This window comes from Lepisosteus platostomus, chromosome 23 (assembly GCF_059453375.1).
Source record: "Lepisosteus platostomus isolate fLepPlt1 chromosome 23, fLepPlt1.hap1, whole genome shotgun sequence".
Classification (NCBI taxonomy): Eukaryota; Metazoa; Chordata; class Actinopteri; order Semionotiformes; family Lepisosteidae; genus Lepisosteus; species Lepisosteus platostomus.
Window position 1 is genome coordinate 15973339 of NC_142633.1, and position 19955 is coordinate 15993293.

General features: G+C 40.8%; 3 protein-coding genes across 4 annotated transcripts; 1 reads left to right on the forward strand and 2 right to left on the reverse strand.

Annotated features, from left to right (window-relative positions):
- Positions 1-4171: 4171 nt before the first annotated feature.
- Positions 4172-5872, reverse strand: LOC148642174 (somatostatin-2-like). Its single transcript, XM_088617044.1, has 2 exons — positions 5023-5872; positions 4172-4471 (listed from the first exon to the last, which is right to left on the reverse strand). The coding sequence occupies exons 1-2, from the start codon at positions 5125-5127 to the stop codon at positions 4265-4267; spliced, it is 312 nt and encodes a 103-aa protein (XP_088473170.1). The 5' UTR covers positions 5128-5872; the 3' UTR covers positions 4172-4264.
- Positions 5873-6005: 133 nt separating this feature from the next.
- On the reverse strand, positions 6006-13928 carry cenps (centromere protein S). Its single transcript, XM_088617043.1, has 5 exons — positions 13767-13928; positions 13526-13649; positions 10290-10323; positions 8725-8791; positions 6006-7116 (listed from the first exon to the last, which is right to left on the reverse strand). The coding sequence occupies exons 1-5, from the start codon at positions 13806-13808 to the stop codon at positions 6961-6963; spliced, it is 423 nt and encodes a 140-aa protein (XP_088473169.1). The 5' UTR covers positions 13809-13928; the 3' UTR covers positions 6006-6960.
- A 9-nt stretch (positions 13929-13937) lies between these two features.
- On the forward strand, positions 13938-19838 carry LOC148642176 (uncharacterized). 2 transcript variants are annotated; one of them, XM_088617042.1, is made up of 9 exons: positions 13938-14563; positions 14964-15006; positions 15322-15429; positions 15508-15615; positions 15865-16041; positions 16994-17086; positions 17224-17249; positions 18439-18678; positions 18847-19838. In XM_088617042.1, the coding sequence occupies exons 1-9, from the start codon at positions 14531-14533 to the stop codon at positions 18907-18909; spliced, it is 891 nt and encodes a 296-aa protein (XP_088473168.1). In that variant the 5' UTR covers positions 13938-14530; the 3' UTR covers positions 18910-19838. The 2 variants fall into 2 exon arrangements, with proteins under 2 accessions (XP_088473168.1, XP_088473167.1); XM_088617041.1 differs by lacking the exon at positions 13938-14563 and adding an exon at positions 14570-14807.
- The last annotated feature ends 117 nt before the right edge of the window (positions 19839-19955 follow it).

Here is a 19955-nt window from a genome sequence, read left to right on the forward strand (position 1 = left end):
TGAAATTATATAAATGCACTCAAAAGGAAAGACATCACTTTAGTTTTGCATTTTAGACAAGTCCAGATTTTGTAAGTTATGCACAAAATCGTAGGTTTTTAAAATTTCTGCAGTGGTTTCAATGAACACCGTTAAAATGGCAAAAATTCACAACTTGTAAAGAATTTGTTTTGAAAAAGCTAGATTCTTGAACTGTGATTTTAAATCTTGATATTTAATGAAATCAAACCTTTTTTCTTAAATTAGGGGGATTACAGTTCTAAGAGACGTGGCCTTCTTGCAAGATGAAAAACAAGTCAACATGATTGCAGGCACGAGATTGTTTTAAAGTGGGTTAGGGAGAAGTGGTTTGCTTAATTCTCTTGATTTTCTAGCATTACGGATTTTAATAAGGGATCATTTAAACATTTGTCAAGCTAGTATGATAAGCAACTGTTCAGTCTAGAGCTAGTTATAATTCACAGTTCTTGATTCTACAACTAGCATGATGAAATGAAAATGAATGTTAATAGAACCCTTCTGTTAACATACAGTTGTGTGCAAACGTTAAGGCACAGCCGGTTAAGTGGTTTGAACAAATCTCTTAAGTGAACAAATGTGGTACAAAGTTAAACTTGAGATTGAGGTTGGAAAACAATTTTACAAGAAAATTGGATTTTCTTGAGATTATAATGCAAAATTACTATTCAGTTGCTGATCATAAGATTGGAAAAATGTGGCATGTGCAAAAGTGAGCGGCTTTACATTTGATTTCTTGCTACTTTTTTTATTTGTTTTTTAATGGCCCCAAAATTTGATGAATGCATTAGGTCATAAATCAGATGAGGAGAATAACAGGGTTGAACAACTACTCTGACCCTTCGCGATGTGATTGTCTTTTTTCCTACTTTCAACAACCATTGCCTCCTCTAAGCAACTGTCTGAGGACTTTTGACAAAAAGAATTCACTCTTACAGAGTAGGAAAAAACTGAAAAGATCTCTTAAGTCTTCCATCTTGCAATTTTAAATGTCGCAAACATTAAAAAGGGGAACTAAAGGGAACATTTGAAGTAAAGGCAAGGTCTGAAAGACCCAGAAAAATCAGATCTGCAAAAACAGAACCCTCGGTTCGCTGCAAAGGACTGACACTGGAGTACTTGTCCACAGTGCCGAGTTTCTGACCCAAAAATTAGCTGCATTGGAGAGTAGTCAGAAGGAAACTTTTCCTACGACCTCATCACTAAACATGGTGTCAAAACAAAACCTTCATAGGCCGGAAACGTTTTTGAACATGGTGCTGTGAACTGATGAAAGGAAAATTTAACTTTTTGCCCAAACCACATAAGATATTTTTGGAGAAAAATAGGTTTGAAGAAAATAATACCTTGTCAACTATTAAGAATGTTGATTTGGGGTTGTGGAGTAGCTAGTGGTACAGGAAATATTTTGTGTGTGGAAGGAAGAATGGATTTGCCTTTGAACAAATCCTTGGAACTAATGTCCCAGAGTGAGTGAAGAAATTGAAGCAGAAAAGAAGTTGGGTGGTTCAGCCAGACAAATCACACCTCAACTAGAACCACAGCTTTGTAAATTTACAAGAACGAAAGATTAGGACTTTGGAATGGGCCTTCACAGTCCCCAAAATTATAAATCTCTGGATATTTTCAGATTTGATCTCTGCCAATACTGACTGACAGTGCTCAAACCTTTGCACATGCCATATACAGGGTTTCATTAATTTAAATATCTACAAAACTAATTGTGCATGAGGGTTTGCAGAAAGATGCCCTGTTTAAGTTTGAAGCTACAGACATTGTGCCAGCTTCTTTTCACTTAGAAATTCACTGCAACATGCAGTTTGACTAAGGGCACCTACAGTACACTGTTGCTGTACTTTTTGAATACATATAATTGTTTACCAGTAAAGTGTTGTCCTCTAGATATTGTTAAAACTCAGTAACAATACATATCATTCCATGCTTGTGATGAAGGCTAAAAACAAAAAGTGACCCTGAAGAAGGAATTCATGTATAATAACCAAAAGCTCAGTGTTTTCATTATCAGTTCTCAGTTACATCATTTGTGGTAGGGAAACCAAAGCTTTGAAGATCTTTTAAGAAAACTGACATGCTGTTTTATAATTTTAATGCTTTATGACTCAATATGTTCTTATTCAAAAACACCCATTATGAAAAGAAACCAAAATTAAAATAATTCCAACAGCAGTTAAACTAAGACTGTTTTTTGCTCCATAAAGCCTACTGTTTAAAAGTAGTAGTAAGCGCATGTAATGGAAAAATGTGCACCTTTTAAAATATGCATCAGGGTATTGCACAATTATTTCAGGGACCTAATTTAATTAGACTCAGCTGAAGAGAATTAACTTGGTTCCAAATTAACTTGTAGGCCAAAGTACAGTTATCTGCTGTGACTGGAAACCGAGATATGAGTAACAATTTATTATACTTAAATTCCTCCTCAAAAATAGCAGTGTGGGTTTAGTGCGCATTGGACCTTATGAAGTTTGCCCCACTGGCAGTAAATGGAATTTCCCTGGCAGATTGGGTGGAGCCATGTGATTTAGTGACTAGTCAGTTCCCTGACAGATTGAGGCTCAACAAGAAACAAGAACGTGCTTCTCCACCCCTTACGCATTGTGGCTGCAGTCAGTGTATCTGCCAGAGAAAGGTCTTTCCATTTCCAGTATGAGTCCAATGCATAACCAAGAAATTGTATGTTCATTTTCTAGCAAATACAGAGCATGTTCTCCTGTATGAATATCCCTATATAACAACGTTTTTAAATCAAAACATGAGAAATTGGCAACAAAAGATGATCTTATGTGTGAGGCTCGGTGAAATAAATGCCACAGAAAACATTCAACACTTAAGAGGGTTCTTGTCCATTTGGCACATGAGTTACTGTAAAACTCGGAATAAAGGGATGAGCACATGAGCGCTGTTATGTGCATGGGTTCATCCTTTGTCTTCAACCTGCGTAAAAGTATCAACACTTCCGCAGTGATCCGCATTAAGCAAGGGACAGGTTTCATATGGCTGTCTAATCATTACCGGACTATGAAAGTATATAATTAGCAGGGTAAAAAAGAAAAAAAAACAGGATGCTGCAGCTAATGGAAAGAACAAGCATTTAAGCAAATTACAGCTTTATTTAATATCTGTAATTATCGGCATTAGTCATTTCCCCTGGATAATTTTCCAATACTAAACCTTCCATTTTTTCCTAATAAGGACCTTGTTTCATTGGGTATTTCAAATGTGCAATTAAGATTAATTTCTACAGATTTTGATCAATATTTTTATGGATATAAATCTTTTTTTCTCGTGTCCACTATGTACCTTACTGGTGAAAAGAAGAAACATAAAGCTAAATCAAAAGTGACTCTAGTTAGATACAGCAATTTTTTAAATACCAGTATATCTGCTTCTCCAAGTCTAACACACTTCAATGTAAAATCTGCATTATTTCACATTTACTGAAATTAAGCTGGTACAAGTCTCATCATTCTCCGATTACACTCATAGATATTTCATAAAAGATCTTACAGACTTATTTTAAGTTATAGAAATTCATATTATAAAAAAATAATTAAGAAAAGGCAATGTACCTAAAGTAAACTGAGGTAGTTCTAGTAGGGAGCTGCGTCAGCATGCGTAGGCTGCAAAGGAACAAGTAAAGGTTTATTTCATGCTGAAAAGAGAAGAAAAACAAAGTTTTGGCCAAAACGTGTTTCTTTTGTTCACTTTCAACATGGAATAAACCTTTACTTGTTCCTTTAAAGTAAACCAAGGATGTGTCATAAAACTCACACAAGCATTTTCAGATGACCATATACCTGTTTTTTCTCCAATGGAAACACTACAAAGACCAAATGACCTTCAGCTCACTTTCACTTTTGAAAGTGATAATGCAAAAGATTTTGTTTTACTTAGCTTTTTCAACACCCACTCTGTAAAAACGTCGTTTCAAGTGGTATTGGGAAAGATATCCTAGTTGGGACACATAAAAGAAAATCTGTTCTACATAATCTTTTAAAAACAGTAAGAATGTTCAAGCTCAAGCCCACTGTATGTTGAGCAATGATTTGTTTTATCAAGCAGATATTTGGTAAATCTCAGCTTCCTTTGAAATGGCATGAAACTGGCACAAATAGACTACAAACACAACCACAGGTCCCATCTTTGCATTTTATTGGTAAGTCTTGCATGCCACAGAACGCCAACTGGAAAAGCATTTCTACATCAGACAGCTTCAGCGCTCCCCCTAGCACGAGGAGAAAGTCTTCCAGAAGAAGTTTTTGCAGGGGGTCCTCTCTCGGGGCACGGACGGGCCAAAGATGGATCTCTCTCCCATCAGCGAGGACTTCAGCTGCTCCGAATCCACGGCGGACTGCTCCTTCCTCAGCAGGTTAGAAACCAACAGCCCCGACAAAACTTTCAGCAGCACGTCTTTCCTTTCTTTAACCAAACCCTGCAACAGGAAGATACCGTGCGAGTTCCCCTCCAGCTTGTGAATGTCCTTCATTTCATGCCGAGCCAAAATGAACAGAGTAGTTACCTGAGCTGGAAGAGCTAAAGCACAGCTCTGGTGCTGAACAGATCTCAGGGCAGTATTTAAAGCCAGTGCAATAAAATCTGCTTATCTGAAGCCGGGAATGTATGCTTCAGCTCCAAAGTCACTCTATCACAGCAAGAATTCCCTGTTCAGCCTCGGAGGAAGCAGAATTCTCTACACTGTCCTTAGCTGCGGTGAATATATTTCCCATACTGTTACAGAGCATGTCTATGAGACACTATTATCATAAAAAAAAGAGTGCAAATATAAGTCCTCAAGCAGGAGTTAATATGAACATGGTCTTGAGGGAGAGGGTCACACAAGATCTAGCAAATGTAAATATTAGTATTCCAGCACTACAACACACAGTGGTTTCAATTCTAAGTCCAAACAGATTTGTTTTTCTGCATACTAAAGTGCATACTCAGAAACTGCTTTACGGGAGGACTCTGTTCATTTTCACTCACCCCATTGCTCTGCAGCGCTCGCCTCTCTTCGCTAGGCACTGCAGCAGCACACTTGAGGCTCCACACGAGGAGAGCCAGAGGCACCAGGCTCGACAGCAGGTGCATGACGGCTCTGGATGCGGCTGCAGCTTCCAACGCCTTTGAGCTCCAGCACAGTTTTACCACTCTTATACCTCACCATGCATGAGGCTCTGACGCACTCCGGAGAAGACTTAATTAACCAAATTAAGCATTTTACCATTAACCACTTAATGCTAGAGCTGGATATTTTTAAACATGCAATTAAAATATGATGCACTGCATTTCTAACGCACTACACAGCAAAAACATCACCTGTCTCATCCGCACGTTAAGAGTTGCGTTTTAGCCTGTCATTGAGGTAGCAGAATTTAAACATCTACAACATGAAAGGATGTACTAATCTAAGACAAATTAGACTGAGGTCTTTTTTGACTGCACTGGTTGCATTTAATAAACATTAATGAACACTGAACTCATTAACTCTGGCAAAAAGCAACAACAGGAACTCAAATCTGAAGAGGAATGCGGGAAAATTATTTCTTTCTACTGAAATAACTGATAAACTAGAAGAGAATGGGACTGTACATGTAATGCCCAGGGAAAGCACCCAAAGAGCCACTTTTCTGCTAGGCAAAGCATGAACATGTCATATTTCTTCACTGGCAAAAGCCCCATTTAAAGCATTAGCCTCAGAACAGGCAGTCCACACACAGGGAAACTAAAGACAGAGTATTGATCGTTAACTAGAAGTTTACTCATGAAGGAACATTCTGACACTGCAGGTCTGCAGAATGAAGGACCTACACGCTACACGCATTAGCAGAGGGTTGTAGGTTCAAATCCAGAGAGGGACACTGCTGCCAGGTCTCTGGGTAAGAGGCTTTACCCAAGCTGCCCCAGCAAACCTAACTCTATAAGCAGGTATAGGCAGGCACACGTTGCAGAAAAAAACACAGAATGCATTTTCCTGCCTGAAATAGCTTTTAATTGCATGCATGTGTTTTTTTTTCTTTTAGTCATTAAACTGTTTGCATGAAAAGAACTCCAGAGCAAAAGTAACATTTATTTACAAAAAGAAAAATCATTAACAACAACAAAAAACTACCACCATCATGCTAATTGCATTCAGTAGACTTTCGTCCCCACAGCCGATCACTTTGAGCTGGTAATATAACTACCAGTTTGTTATTAAGGAGCTAGCATTTTTTTTTTAAATGGCATAATTGCTGTATTTTCATACTTGAGTGCAATTAGTTCTTCTGTGTCACTGTTAGGACTTTTCATGTCAGACCTGGGGAAAAGTATGCAATCTTAAAAATCCCCCAAAACAAAAAGGCCCTTTGAAATGAAAGGACAGAAATATGAAGCAACTGTTGATCTTTTACTGTGGGAAATATACCACAAATTAGTAATATAACACTAAGCACAGGCTTTGTGGCTTGTGTATCTACACAAATTTAAATCACACATACGATACACCAGGGCTTTGTTCTCCTAGTGTTTGTGACCTCAGTCTCCTGCTGCTTTTCACTTTACTTGAGTCACTCCTTAATTAATCCTCGAGTTGAACTATGCTTAATTAATGAACGTTTGCCAGAATGTTACTAAAATACAGAATGTAATAGTTTAATCTAGAAATCTGTCAAGATCTGAAAACAATACACCAGCTAATTCATCAAATTATTAGTTCAATAAATACTAGAATTAATGAGTAATGGAATGAAAAGCAGTAGACACCCAGGTCACCAGGACCAGGGCAGGAAGCCCTGCTGTACGTATTTATTTTATTCATAGTATTCATTGCGAACAGTGCCAAGGTAGGAGAGACCACCTCAGCTTGAGAATCGATACTTCAGAACAGTTGAGCATGTTTGCTAAACGCTGGCTTGTACAGCACCCGCGGGGCTGGAGACCTTCCTATCCCATGTTGGAGTCCTCGCTTCCAGCCACCACGTCCTCCGCCGGAGCAGCGCTGCCCTTCTTGCCCTTTCCAGCGCTCTTCTTCCTCTTGTCCTTCTGCTGCTGCTGGTTGCTGGACATCAGCTCCTCGCTCCTCCTCGTGATGTACTTGTGCTGCAAAGGCAAGACGGCGCTCATCGCCCGGGCCGTGGAAAACCCCCCCGAGAACGGGCGGGGGAGCTTCGGATCGGCGGCGAGCCGTCGAAACCCATATGCCCCCCCCCTCCAACCCCCCCTGCCCCCCTGCCCCCCGGCCCCCCGACCGCAGAGCGACAACATGTCAAAGGCTTCCGCTGGCTCTTGATTGATGGCCTAATCGCAGTGACGCGCGAGAAAGCAGGCACTTAGCCGAAGACAGGGCGTGATAATGAGAGCTTCTAATTGAGGTTCATTCTCTCTCCCTGCTCGGTGTTGCAGGCAGCTGCATAGCCTCTAAGTACGGAGAATGAGCCTTTGTGCTCATCACTGCACCAGTATAAGGAATATCCCACGTGCTGGTGTGCGCTCTGACGTTTTCTAATCACCATATAACACCAAAGAAAATCAGTGCTTTCGGACTGGGACAAGTATTTCAGAAGACCATGTGAAAGTCCTGAAAGAGGAAATGCAAGTGGGGCACACCTACATTCATTCCCTTTGAAGCCAGCCTACAGTAACCAAGAAAAATTAAATATGACTCAATATCCTAAAAATATGGCCTTGAGAAAATTCTGAGTCTGGCTTGAAGAAATGCAGGCCACTTTTGTTCAAAGAGTTTCCAATGATCAGGCATTTTCCTTGGGGAGGATAAGAGTGTGTGGTGTGATGACGCATTTAATGCGTTTCAACGCTGGGCACCATTTTGTGTTTGATATGATCTCACCTGATTTTGTAAGACTCAGCCTTAACAGCTTTGGCTCATCACAGCACAGTGGGATTGTGGGCCCGCAGATGTGCCTCTCTTGAACACAGCACCATATAGAAGATTTAAAAGCTGCTCACTTGTGTCATTCTCCCATTACGTCTCCAGTGATTCAATGTTTCAACTAAAGCAGGCTAATGCCCTCCCCCCCATGCCAGCGCTCTCACAATTGTGTGCCTTTGCTTCCTAATCACAGGTGGGCGAGTGAACCACAGGCCTCAGCCTCTGCTCTAAGCGAGAGCTGTTGCTGGTTGGTATGCTCAAAGTTTAATACAATGATCAGTCACAAAGAAAACGCTACTCACACAGAACTGCCACACGTGGCTGTGGATTCGGGAGCAGAACGCAACGATTGCAAGGCAATAGGGGATGGGCGATTGACCCTCCTGTGCCACAGCCTGCAGAACAAGACAGCGAGCACGCAGCTCTGCCCAGCACAATTCAACAGCTTCAGCAGCTTCAGCCCATTAAGATCAGCCAGAGAGAAAAAGGATCTTATTAAAAACCGACTCGTCGGCTTCAGCCCTCCGCTGGAATTTATCTACAGCGGGCAGCACAGTGAACTGACACCAGACATGGGGGTTTCAAAACAAGAAGGAAATAGTGGCACAAAAACCACAAACAATTAAAAAAATAAGAAAAAACAGCATCTCTATGTTATGGTGAAACCTCTGCCAAGTGTAGTTTTCTCTTTTTTTCCCCCCAACAAAAAATGTTTTCATTCAGCGAAACTTTGCTCTTTCGACCAGCAGCAGTGAAGCGAGAAAAGGAAAAACTAACCTCGGTTTACTGAAGATAATATTTAAAGAAGATAATCTCACCAGGGCTGTGCTTCGTCGTGCTAGAAGTTTGACATCTTCTGCATTCACCGTGGTTCTCTTCGCATGCCTGAGATGAAACACAAACATTCAGAAAGCATTTGATAAATTCAGAGACTGTACTCGGCTCAGCATGGCACGAGTGTTGGTCTTCTTCACTCTATTATTCTGATACCCATCCAGCATTCATGGCAATAAAGACAACGCTATGTGGGGAAAAAGGGACAGCAGCAAGTGGAATAATGACAACAGTGAAGGAGAACAGACTTTTTTTCTGAACAATATTAAAATATATATTAAAATATACAATGATGATAACTGTGATCATCAGTCCACACAAAGGAAGGAGTGTGGACAAATGGATGATGATGATGAAGATGATAGCATTTATACAGTACTTTTACATATTGGGGGAAACCCATTTAGTTCACCACTGAAGTGTAGCACCTATTTGGGTAACACACAGCACCTATGCTGAACCAGCTGCCCCATGATGCAGCACATCACGATGGAGACAACTAGAAGAAAACTACCTTGGTGTCCACAAACACCACTCACAGGAGGAACCTGGGTTTCCCTGTACTGCTCCCACCCTAGTACTGACCAAGCCCAAACTCACTTAGCTCCCGAGATCTCATGAGATCAGGTTGGTGGCAAAGCCTACAAGTTCAAATCCCAGCTGCTGCAACCTTGAATAAGATACTCCTCCAGCAAGCTCTGCTAAATACATGGCTTCCACAAACATATGGAAAACAAACTAACTGCTGTATGTCACTTTGGATCGACGTGACAATCAAATTAATTGTTAGAGTAGAAGTTAAAGTAGAAGTAGCAGGAATCCCCTGCAGTGCACTTCAGAAGGGGTCACTGTGTTCCTCACAAATGTTCTTTTTGCACAATGGGGATTCCTAATAATAATAATAATAATTAATAATTGCTTACACTTATATAGCGCTTTTCTGGACACTCCACTCAAAGCGCTTTACAGGTAATGGGGACTCCCCTCCACCACCACCAATGTGCAGCATCCACCTGGATGATGCGACGGCAGCCATAGTGCGCCAGAACGCTCACCACACATCAGCTATCAGTGGGGAGGAGAGCAGAGTAATGTAGCCAATTCATAGAGGGGGATTATTAGGAGGCCATGATTAGTAAGGGCCAATTGGAAATTTGGCCAGGACACCGGGGTTACACCCCTACTCTTTTCGAGAAGCGCCCTGGGATTTTTAATGACCACAGAGAGTCAGGACCTCGGTTTTACGTCTCATCCGAAGGACGGCGCCTGTTTACAGTATAGTGTCCCCGTCACTATACTGGGGCATTAGGACCCACATGGACCGCAGGGTGAGCGCCCCCCGCTGGCCCCACTAACACCTCTTCCAGCAGCAACCTTAGTTTTTCCCAGGAGGTCTCCCATCCAGGTACTGACCAGGCTCACACCTGCTTAGCTTCAGTGGGTTGCCAGTTGTGAGTTGCAGGGTGATATGGCTGCTGGCCATATCACCCTGCAACTAAACCCATATTATAAGACAAGAGAGAGACTCAGCAAAAAAAGTAAACTTTACCTTGCAAATGCCTCAAGATCCTTTGCAAAAGTATCTGAAATTAAAATGAAATTAAGATTTTAGTCAATCTCACACTTATATACCCTGCTTTTTTTACACCCACCCCTTCCCCACAAAAAAACTGGACTGTACATAATGTAGTGTACTGCACTACATGACTGCACACTGTCCAATAATGTCAAACACAGCACAGCAGTCAGGTACTGAATTCAATCCAGATATCATGATTAAGTGAAACCAATTGAAAACCTCTCAAAAATACACTTAACCCATCACACACACTCTGATTCTAACACAATGAATGAACCAGCGATGTGTAATATCACCAGAATAAAACTGTCCACGATGCATTTAAAAGTAAGAACAGGAGGCACTTCTTTATGTAAAGGTTTGTGCGAGTTTGGAACAAGCTGGTTGTTGAAGCCCAGAAACAGCTGGATGAAATCCTTGATACTAACTACCAATACTGCTACTTACTACTATCTGGGGCAAATTTCTCTCAGTTGAAACCTGTTAGGTTGCAAAGTTTGTGTAGATGCCAGATGTATTAACTACTGAATATTTGTGGTTTATTCAGATTTTAGATACCTTACATTTAACTTTGTATCTAAAGTACAATTCCCTACGACTATCCATAGTGCTTGCATTACTATTTTTGCATTTCACACAGTTTTGAAGACAAAAAGAGTATTTTTACTTTTACAACTCTTTGCCCTCTTTTGTAACAAGACCACAATTTTATCTCTGTTAAACCATAATATAAGTTGTGCATCCCCCAAAACCACAGTGAAACTCAAAACAGTAGACGATAACATTCTTAAAATATGATTGTTTTGCATTTCACAAACCTGATGTAATTACTGCAAAGACAAAAGAACAACAGTGAGATCTTAAGATATTGTAGCTTCACAACTTCTTTATATGCTTATCTTCAAAGAGAAAAAAAATACTACATCCTGCCTTAGGAAAAAATGGGCGAAACCAACACCAGCAACACTGTCTTCTAGTTAAAATACATGACAAGTAACACCTTTTATCACCCTCTTCTCTGTAAGTTTCTCATAACTCAGAACGGAAAAAGGATATGCTCACTATCTGTATGTTTTTAAAGTGTAATTGTATTGGGCTTAATGTGTCAAATGAGACCCTGTTATCTTTTTAAAATAATTTACCTTTGAACTTTTGAGAGTTTAACAGTTAAATATCAAGGTGTGCGACTTCCTATTTGCTTAATAAGGTTACCTATTTTCCATTTTATTTTGCAAACAGAAAAGAAAGATGAAAAACAATACCTTTTTATTGCTCTTGTAGTTAAAAACAATTTGCCCCAACAAAGGCATTTTCAGACTAAGTGACAGCACTGTCAAGGCTTAGTTTGATAAAGATTATAAAAAACAAGTGCTATCATCCAGGTGGATGCTGCACATTGGTGGTGGTGGAGGGGAGTCCCCATTACCTGTAAAGCGCTTTGAGTGGAGTGTCCAGAAAAGCACTATATAAGTGTAAGCAATTATTATTATTATTATTATTATTATTATTATTATTATGCCAGAGAATAATTTAAAAATCTATAGACTTGGTTTGTTTTAAACAATAACACTTTTTTTCTTTCATCTAACAGGCAAGCTTTTCATTCTGTTCTAGCTCTTGTACTATAACACTCATGTATGATTAGAATAACTTAATCTCATGCTATTAAAATAGGATGTCACTCATTCTCCAATCAACTCCACTGGTCGTCAAAGAGGAGCTACCAGAAGAATATACTGGCATTCGCATTACAGACTTAAGCACAAAACAAGTCATATACTTTGAAAATGTGCAGAGCTAAATGCTTAGTGATGAGCTAAATGACAGTAAATACTGGGGTGGAGGCTGGATAACAGGAAGAGTAGCAGAGAGCTCCAGTTAGTGCAACATAATCTGAAGATGAGGCGTCAGAAAAGACTGTATTTCTGCTAGACTGGGAAGAAAAGAGACAGAGCGGTGAAACCAGCAGACACTAGCGGACACAGCCCACGTGGGTTTGATCTCATTTTGGAAGCAGGGAAAAAAGAAAGCAATCAAAACCAAGCTGCTGGTCTCTCACGGGGGGTCTCTCGAGATCGTGTCGTACGGCTGGGGTCTCAAACCCAGCTCCTAGACAAGGACACTGTGTTTCCTGGATTTAGTACCAGCCTGAATAGTCAATTAGATAATTAACTGTATTCTTAGATATGTTTCTTAGAACATAAAGGATTTTTCTTAAGTGTTTTACAGTTGACTACTCAGAACACACATTTCTTTAAAGGCATCTCAGAGCTGGACTAGAAGTGTTACAATTTCAAAGTTAATGAAGTAATAAACATCAGCAGAATTCTTCGTATTCTGCGATAGGTATCATATTACCCAACTCTCATTGAATCTGAAAGTTTCTGTTAATGAGCTCAACTAAATGGAGGAAAGAGGAGCTTGAGAAAAGGAAAGCAAACCTTAATCCAGCTCCACTGCTCTTCCAACAACCAAAGAGTTCTGCATTAGCAGCAGTGAGTTCCTAGAAGCAGCTAAACGTAAAACCACCCATACCAAACCAACCGAAAGTGTCAGTGATCTCTTCCTCTTCATCCTACAATCCCACAGTCAAACCAATTACTCGATCAATAAATGAGTTCACAATAAAAGAGTAATGGTTCATGAGCAAGTCCAATCAGTCGATTATGTGCAAGAGTAATCGGGTGATGTGTAATTATATGGGCTGAGTGTAATTGTGGGGGGTAAGTTTCCAGGGTTCTGGCGTGGATTCCTGTAGGAATGTTGTGAGGACATGTCTGTTTCGTAATGTTATATTTACTTGTTTGTATGTTTTGGAAGTCTTTGCGTGCATAAAACATGGCTGCCTTGATGCATACAAACTTCTGAGAATTCGGGCTTAACGACGGTAAAGATAATACCGTTATCTCGCAGGCGATAATGACAGTACTTGTCTAAAGCAGAGATGTCCTGAGGAGATAAGATAAGATCACTTTATTAGCCCTATACAATTTATCGCATTAGGAATTTGTCTTTTCGCGTACCCCAGTTTGCTCTCCATGAGACACACAGATAGGGAGAGAAGCAGGGGATCGAAGCGCTGGGACAGCCCCTGGAGCAGCTGGGGTTAAGGGCCCTGCTCAGGGGCCCAACTGAATAGAAAGGGGAAGGGGATCCATATCGCTTGTGAAAGGAAGCGACGCCTGATAGCATGAGCCGACACTCACCACCCTGCCTGAATGTGGTCTCCGCAAGAGCAGCAATGCTCTGCCTGCTGAACTGCACGTCGCTCTGCTCTCCCACCTCTCTGCAGAGCAGCCCGACGGTGTAGTGGACGGCAGCTCTCAGCCTCTGCAAACAGCAAGGTCAGGAAAATCTGGCAAAAGTGCAAGCGCACAGGATCGGAGACACCACGGCCTTTTAGTCCTTTTTTGTCGTTTTGGCCTCGAACTCTTCCAATTTGCTCACCTGGGTTTGCATGAAACGGCTTTGTTCGGCCTCATCGTTCATCGCACCTACTGTTTACTTTAGTGTAAAAGAATGAATAAATGTTTTAAACATGCCAATCTTTTCACTAATGCCTGTTGAATTTTCCCGCAATGTACGGAACCCGGAGAAGGCCAAAAAGGTCGGCGTTTTCGCGAACCAGTCGCGAAAAGCGTATCATTTCAGGGCTTGGGGCTCCTCCTATATTTCACACAGGTTAGAATAAGAAATCGATTTCAAGCAGCGTGTTTTGTATTAATATTAAATTTACGAAGACAAAGCATTAATGGGCATCTGATATGTAACGATTCCAGATTTTGAAGTTTTAGGAAATCATTCGGGTTTTTAATCAGGAGATGATGTTTGCATTGTAACAAACGTTGGGTGTATGAAGTGTCCTATTAATGTGCACGAATTCTGTCAGATGTAGTTTATGGGATCATGTAAAGATATACGACGCATAGAACATAGTCGAATACTGTATACGGTTCAAACTAAATGTTACTAGTGGCGTATAGGCTACAGTGGGTCTATAAATCATTTTACAAAACAGTACTTGAGTTTTTAATAGTTTGTTTTAAAAAATCCCGAAGGTTCAGATATTATCTAATGATGCACATTTTCACACTTTGTTTCTGTGTTACTAGGCGCGGCTACCTACCCACACCTGCAGACAAACAAGAGTTTGATGTCTGCCGCAAGTTACAGATAAGTGTTATCTACAGCGTAAACATTGTGGACCGGTAATGAGCCGACAGCGAGGCGAAGAAAAAAAAAAGGTCACTTTTAAAATGTCAGTCTATGGTAATGTGTGTTTCGGGTTCTGACATCAATTTCAGATCTGTTCTCTCTATATCGGGATGCGCTTGCTCTTACACAACGCGTATTCCTTCTGTCATGCTTCACTTGCACAGTGATTAGAATCCTGACGTCATATAGCTTCCAAAAATTCAGTTTAAAATGTTAGGAAAAACTAAGACGTTCTTGTTACTAGGCTTAATCATCTTTTTGGTCCTAATCTGGGTAAGTAGGCTGTGTACCTAATTACAAAACCGTAATTGCTCGGGTTTGAAAGAATCTCGAAAAGCGATGTAGGATTGTTAACTTTTACTCATGTTCCTAGACTTAAGATACTAAGCAAGCAAGCAAGGGAAAATGTCATACCTTTTTGTTTTAAAGGGGTCATTTGGACAGAAGAGATGTTCAAATACTTGTCCTGCTGGTAAGAAACTTGGTTTCTAATTTTATTCATTTATTCCTTATTCACAAAAAATACTTAAACACTAGTAGTAAAGTGCATCTATGTAGTAAAATATTAGTGTCACTACCTTTTGTGAAAGTGAAATATTTTCAGTTTATTAGGCTGATTGTTTCTTTTTTTTCCACACTTGCATGTCATTTATTGTCATTTTATTTTGTTCACTAAATTGTGTGTTTGCAAACTGTGATTCTAAGCGAAATTATTTTGAAATATACTGCTGGTGTCCGCCTCTTCGTCTTTCGGTTGACTCTGTTTTTAATGTGTTATCTTGGCAAGGAGAATTTCAGTATAAAACGTGCACCTGCAGTAAATGCCCAGGAGGTACTTTCTCCAGTTCTGAAAACCACCTGAAGGAATGCCAGAGGTGCCACTCTCAATGTGAAGGTCCGTATGGAATAACGGTGAAGGGGATTACCTCGTGTTTATCGATTAGCGCACTGAGATGTATTTATCGGATTGCAGGGGATAAGGAAGAAGCTGAGCCGTGCACTGCCCGTTCCAACCGAAAATGCAGATGCAAGACGGGATTCTATTGTTCCATTTTTGATAAGGACGGAAGTTGTTCCGAATGTGAGTAAAATGAGCCCGTCGAGTTTAATTCGAACACTTCACATTCCGCGGCTGGAGCTGCAGTAGCTGAACCAGGTACAGTATGGATGCGTACCTCATGGGACTGTGCCGAAAGAGACCCCTACCTTTGTTTTGCCCGCCAGGAGCTCAGATTTAACCCTGCACATTAATGGTCTCCTGATTTCAATACATCTTTAGGAAAAGCAAAATCTTGCCGCTGCTTAATGAATTGAATGATTGGATATGCAGGCAGCGTGGCGGGGGACACACCGTGCTCTGACTCTTCCAATGGGAAATATCGATGCAAACCAGGGTTTTCCATTGAGAAGGTTACAGTGGATGGGATGCATATCACCAAAGTGAAAAATGGACCTATCCCTACTAATTCCACCTCTACAGCACCTTCTGCTATTGGACCAGAACCAGGTACGGTATGAATTGATGACCTGTATGTCCTGCAGGCCTGTATATTTATTATATGCAATAGTCTGTAGAGTGACTTTGATAGATGCATGGATAAAATCACAGTGCACTACTGAGAAATTACTCTTGTACCTGTTAATACTGTAGTAAAAAAAGTTTTTATTCAGTGCAATGAACTAATGTTACCCACATATTGCTCATTTCAGTTACAGTAAAGCTCAGTCATGAAATGATTCTAAAACGGGGACTTCCTTAAAGGTTCTCCCCTCTAAAATCTGCTGAGAAAAGGTGAAGGAAGTAGGGACCTGATGCTCCCAGAGGAAGCAGAGCAGCACCAGTGCCTGTCCTTCAGCACAAGAGTAGTCCCCTGGTTAAAAACTAAAACAGCATCATCTTATCTGAAATGTTATGGTATTTATCACAAACCTCACAGTCCCAGTGCTCAAATAATTTGGAGTTTGCATTCACCTATCAATACTGAATCTTTTAAAACTTGCCTTTTCTTTCATCTTGTAAGAATGTAGATGAAGAATTAGAGCCTTGAAGAGGGTGCAATGTGTAATCAGAGATTATTAGGCTTTGAATTGTCTCTCTGATTTTAATTTCAGAGTGAATTATGTTATTAGTAAAGTAAATATAGTAGTCTTAATAGCAGAAATTAGTTATTTATAACCTTGCAGTCTATTATTGACTTGAATTTTCAAGTTTTCTGAGGATGTTAATCAAAAAGTTACTGGAACAGGTTTTACATGACTTTATCTATATTAGTCAGCAGTAAAACAAAAAAAAATATGTAGTGGAAAAATTATACTCCATGAAAACTGGTATGATAAGCATTCCATTTTTAGACTACTCAAAATCTAAAGAAATCTGTGGTATTGTATTTTAAGAAATTGTAACATACCTTTCCTATCCGTTCTTAAAAAAAAGTCTTGTTTTTTTTCTGCTTTTACAGCTCCATGTAAAACTCAAAGGGTAATATTTGCATTAGGGGTCAGCCTCATTTTATTGATCACACTTCACTGCCTGTGGGCTCTTTGCAATAAAGGTAAGTAACTTCCTGGCTGCCACCTGCTCTCTGTCCTAATTAAGACCTCTACTGTTTCCTAGGCTTTGTCTTTTATTTACATACCAAAACAGAAGCAAATACAAAGAGAGGTCATAATTGTGTTTTTTTTCTTTCAGGAACAAACCTTTCATCTTATACACAGGTATTCCCTCCTTATTCATTGATTCAAATGAGATAAATTTAGTCTGAAGACATTCAGTACAGATTAGGATCAAAGATAAAATGAGGAGACACGCAGCAGATGCAAATGACTCGTAATCTTGATTTGAGAAGTTCCGTGCACATTATTTTTCCTTACCCTCGGAAATGAACATTTCAAATGACTATGGTCTGCGTCTCTTAGTCTGAATGGCTCTGTACTTTGTCAAGGTGCGTGTCCTTTGACCTCCATTGCACGATAAATGTAAACTATTCATTATAACGGGGAAAATGCGAGTAAGAGTACGGAAAGTGAGGAATTATATATGCACTTTCCGGAGTAGCTGACAGGGAAGTGTACGAACTCAGCGGGCGCGTGTTTGTAATTGCAATGATGAACTAATGGCGCTGGACTGGCACAGGGACTTGGTTCAGACTGAGTAGACTCTTCATTCCCACACATTTCTCATCTGGTACCAGGAGCATTCAATCTGCTCACAGCCATTTCACTAGGGGATGAACACTGGCGTTTCTTCTTACGCGATTCCGTCAATTTTAAATACCAAGGCGTTTCACAGGTTTTTTTTTTTAAGTTTTGGAGGAGGAGGGGTAGGAGAGTATCTTCGCACGCAAACATCGAAACTTTTGCGACGCCCTAGGCAAAGTCCCCCAGAAATTGAGTCAAAAGACATTCTCATCAGATGATAATCTTAACACAGAACTAATTCACCTACAGGAGGGAGACATGAAAGTACCTTCCTTCTTTGAAGCGCAGGATCTAAATTCGTGAACAAAGTTGTTGGGTTTTTTTTTTTGGTTCCCCCGAAGTTTTGGGTAACGCAGCACGAAATCACGATGCAGCATGATTTTGAAACATTTTATATTCTTGTTTGAGATGAAGGCGCATATTTGATCCAACAGTTCCCCATCCCCACCAATGTAGTTGTAATCCTCTCCCCTTGTTCGGTAAATGCTAGGCTAGGGTTCTTATTTATATTTTTGTATGGATTTAGGAAAAAAAATCTCCCCAGTATATCTGGAAGGTGTTTTTTGATTGTTGAACCTATGTATTTCATATTCACAAAAGGCTGTACAAGGATTTCTTTCGTTGTAGGATTCGTTTGGGGGGGGGGGGGGACAGATGTCCCCAAATGGGACAATAAAGCTTGAATTGAATTGAATGCTTTCTGAAGGGCCTGTGCTATAAGCCGGAGAAAGACCGTGGCCCACCTGGAGACGGTTCGGGGATGGAGAGGGGAACAGACTCTGGGACAGGAGAGGAGAAACTGTCGGACGTGTCTGAGGCATCGGAGATCACGACTGCACCGCCCAGTCACAGCCAAGGAAGCAGTGTGTGTCCGGGCCACGCCATCATCTTGGGGTACACCCGCGGGGGAAAGGGCTCCCCGAGATGGAGATGCTACTCCTTACCGGTAAGAGCCGTTAACAACAGGAAGTCCGACACAGCCGATCAGTATGACGTTAGGTTTTAGCTGAACGTGCTGTCGAGGTTGATTGTGGTTCACCTAGGAATGTCACTGCCTGTTTCCTAATGTGCAAACGATCCATCTTGACCTCTCTCTCTCTGTCCGATTGCCCAGGTGAGCACTTCCCCCTCCCTGTGCAGGAGAACTGCGCCAGCTACTGCTTCGGTCACCCAGTAGAAGAGGTCACCCCTGCTGCCCCGGTCGACATACTTCACACCCCGGAGTCAGAATATTTCTGTGAGAGCAAAATAGGCCCGCTGGTTTCAGACACCCAGTTTCTATGTGAATTTTCAGGGACGAGTAATTCCGAAAGTGGCATGGTGAGATCAGGGGAGAAACCTACAAACACGAGTATTACGATAGAAATGGCCCACACTGCCCTTCCATACTGAAATAATGAAAATAAAAAAAAGACACGCCCTGCATCTGGTTGCTAGCACTTCTCCTTTAAAAGATGAAGAAGGTAATATGACAACATCATTAATGTAACCTTTTTAAAACCAAAACTATTGAGATGGACGTAAATCCATCAATTTTCCATCCACTTTATCCCATTCAGGGTTACGGGGAGTCAGTGCTTATCCTGACAGAAACGGGCACAAGGTGGGGAACACCCTAGACAGGACACCAGTCCATCACAGGGCACCACAGACACACACTCGCACCAGGGCCAATTTCCCAGCAGCCATTGAACCTACCAGCATGTCCTTGAACTGTGGGAGGAAACCGGAGTGCTCAGGGGAAACCCATACAAACTCCACACAGACACCAGCCCACGTCTGGAGTTGAACACAGGTCCCCTGTGCTGTGAGGCAGTAAAGCTAGCCACTGTGCCTCCCACACTGAGTCACTTCATGACTGAGTTAGATAAGACGTAAATAGTGTGGAGGGACCAATTGCTGTACAGGTTCTCTGAAAGTATTTATGTATATATGCATCAATTGTAACTTAATTTGTTAGGTTTATATATTCTTGTTTTATTTTTCTGATGCATTGTCGATTTAGCTGACGACAAACTGTAACTGGTGTTTATGACGCACTATGTTAAACTGTAAATGTCGCTATTAAATAAACAGACACAAATGAACATTAATTTGGCATTAACTGGGAAGTTTAGACGTGTTAGCATTGTTTTTTTATGGTAAGCTGTCTTCCTTGATGTTCTCTCAACTAAAATAGAAAAATACCCGTTCATTTCAAAATGATAGCACCTGCTTGATAAA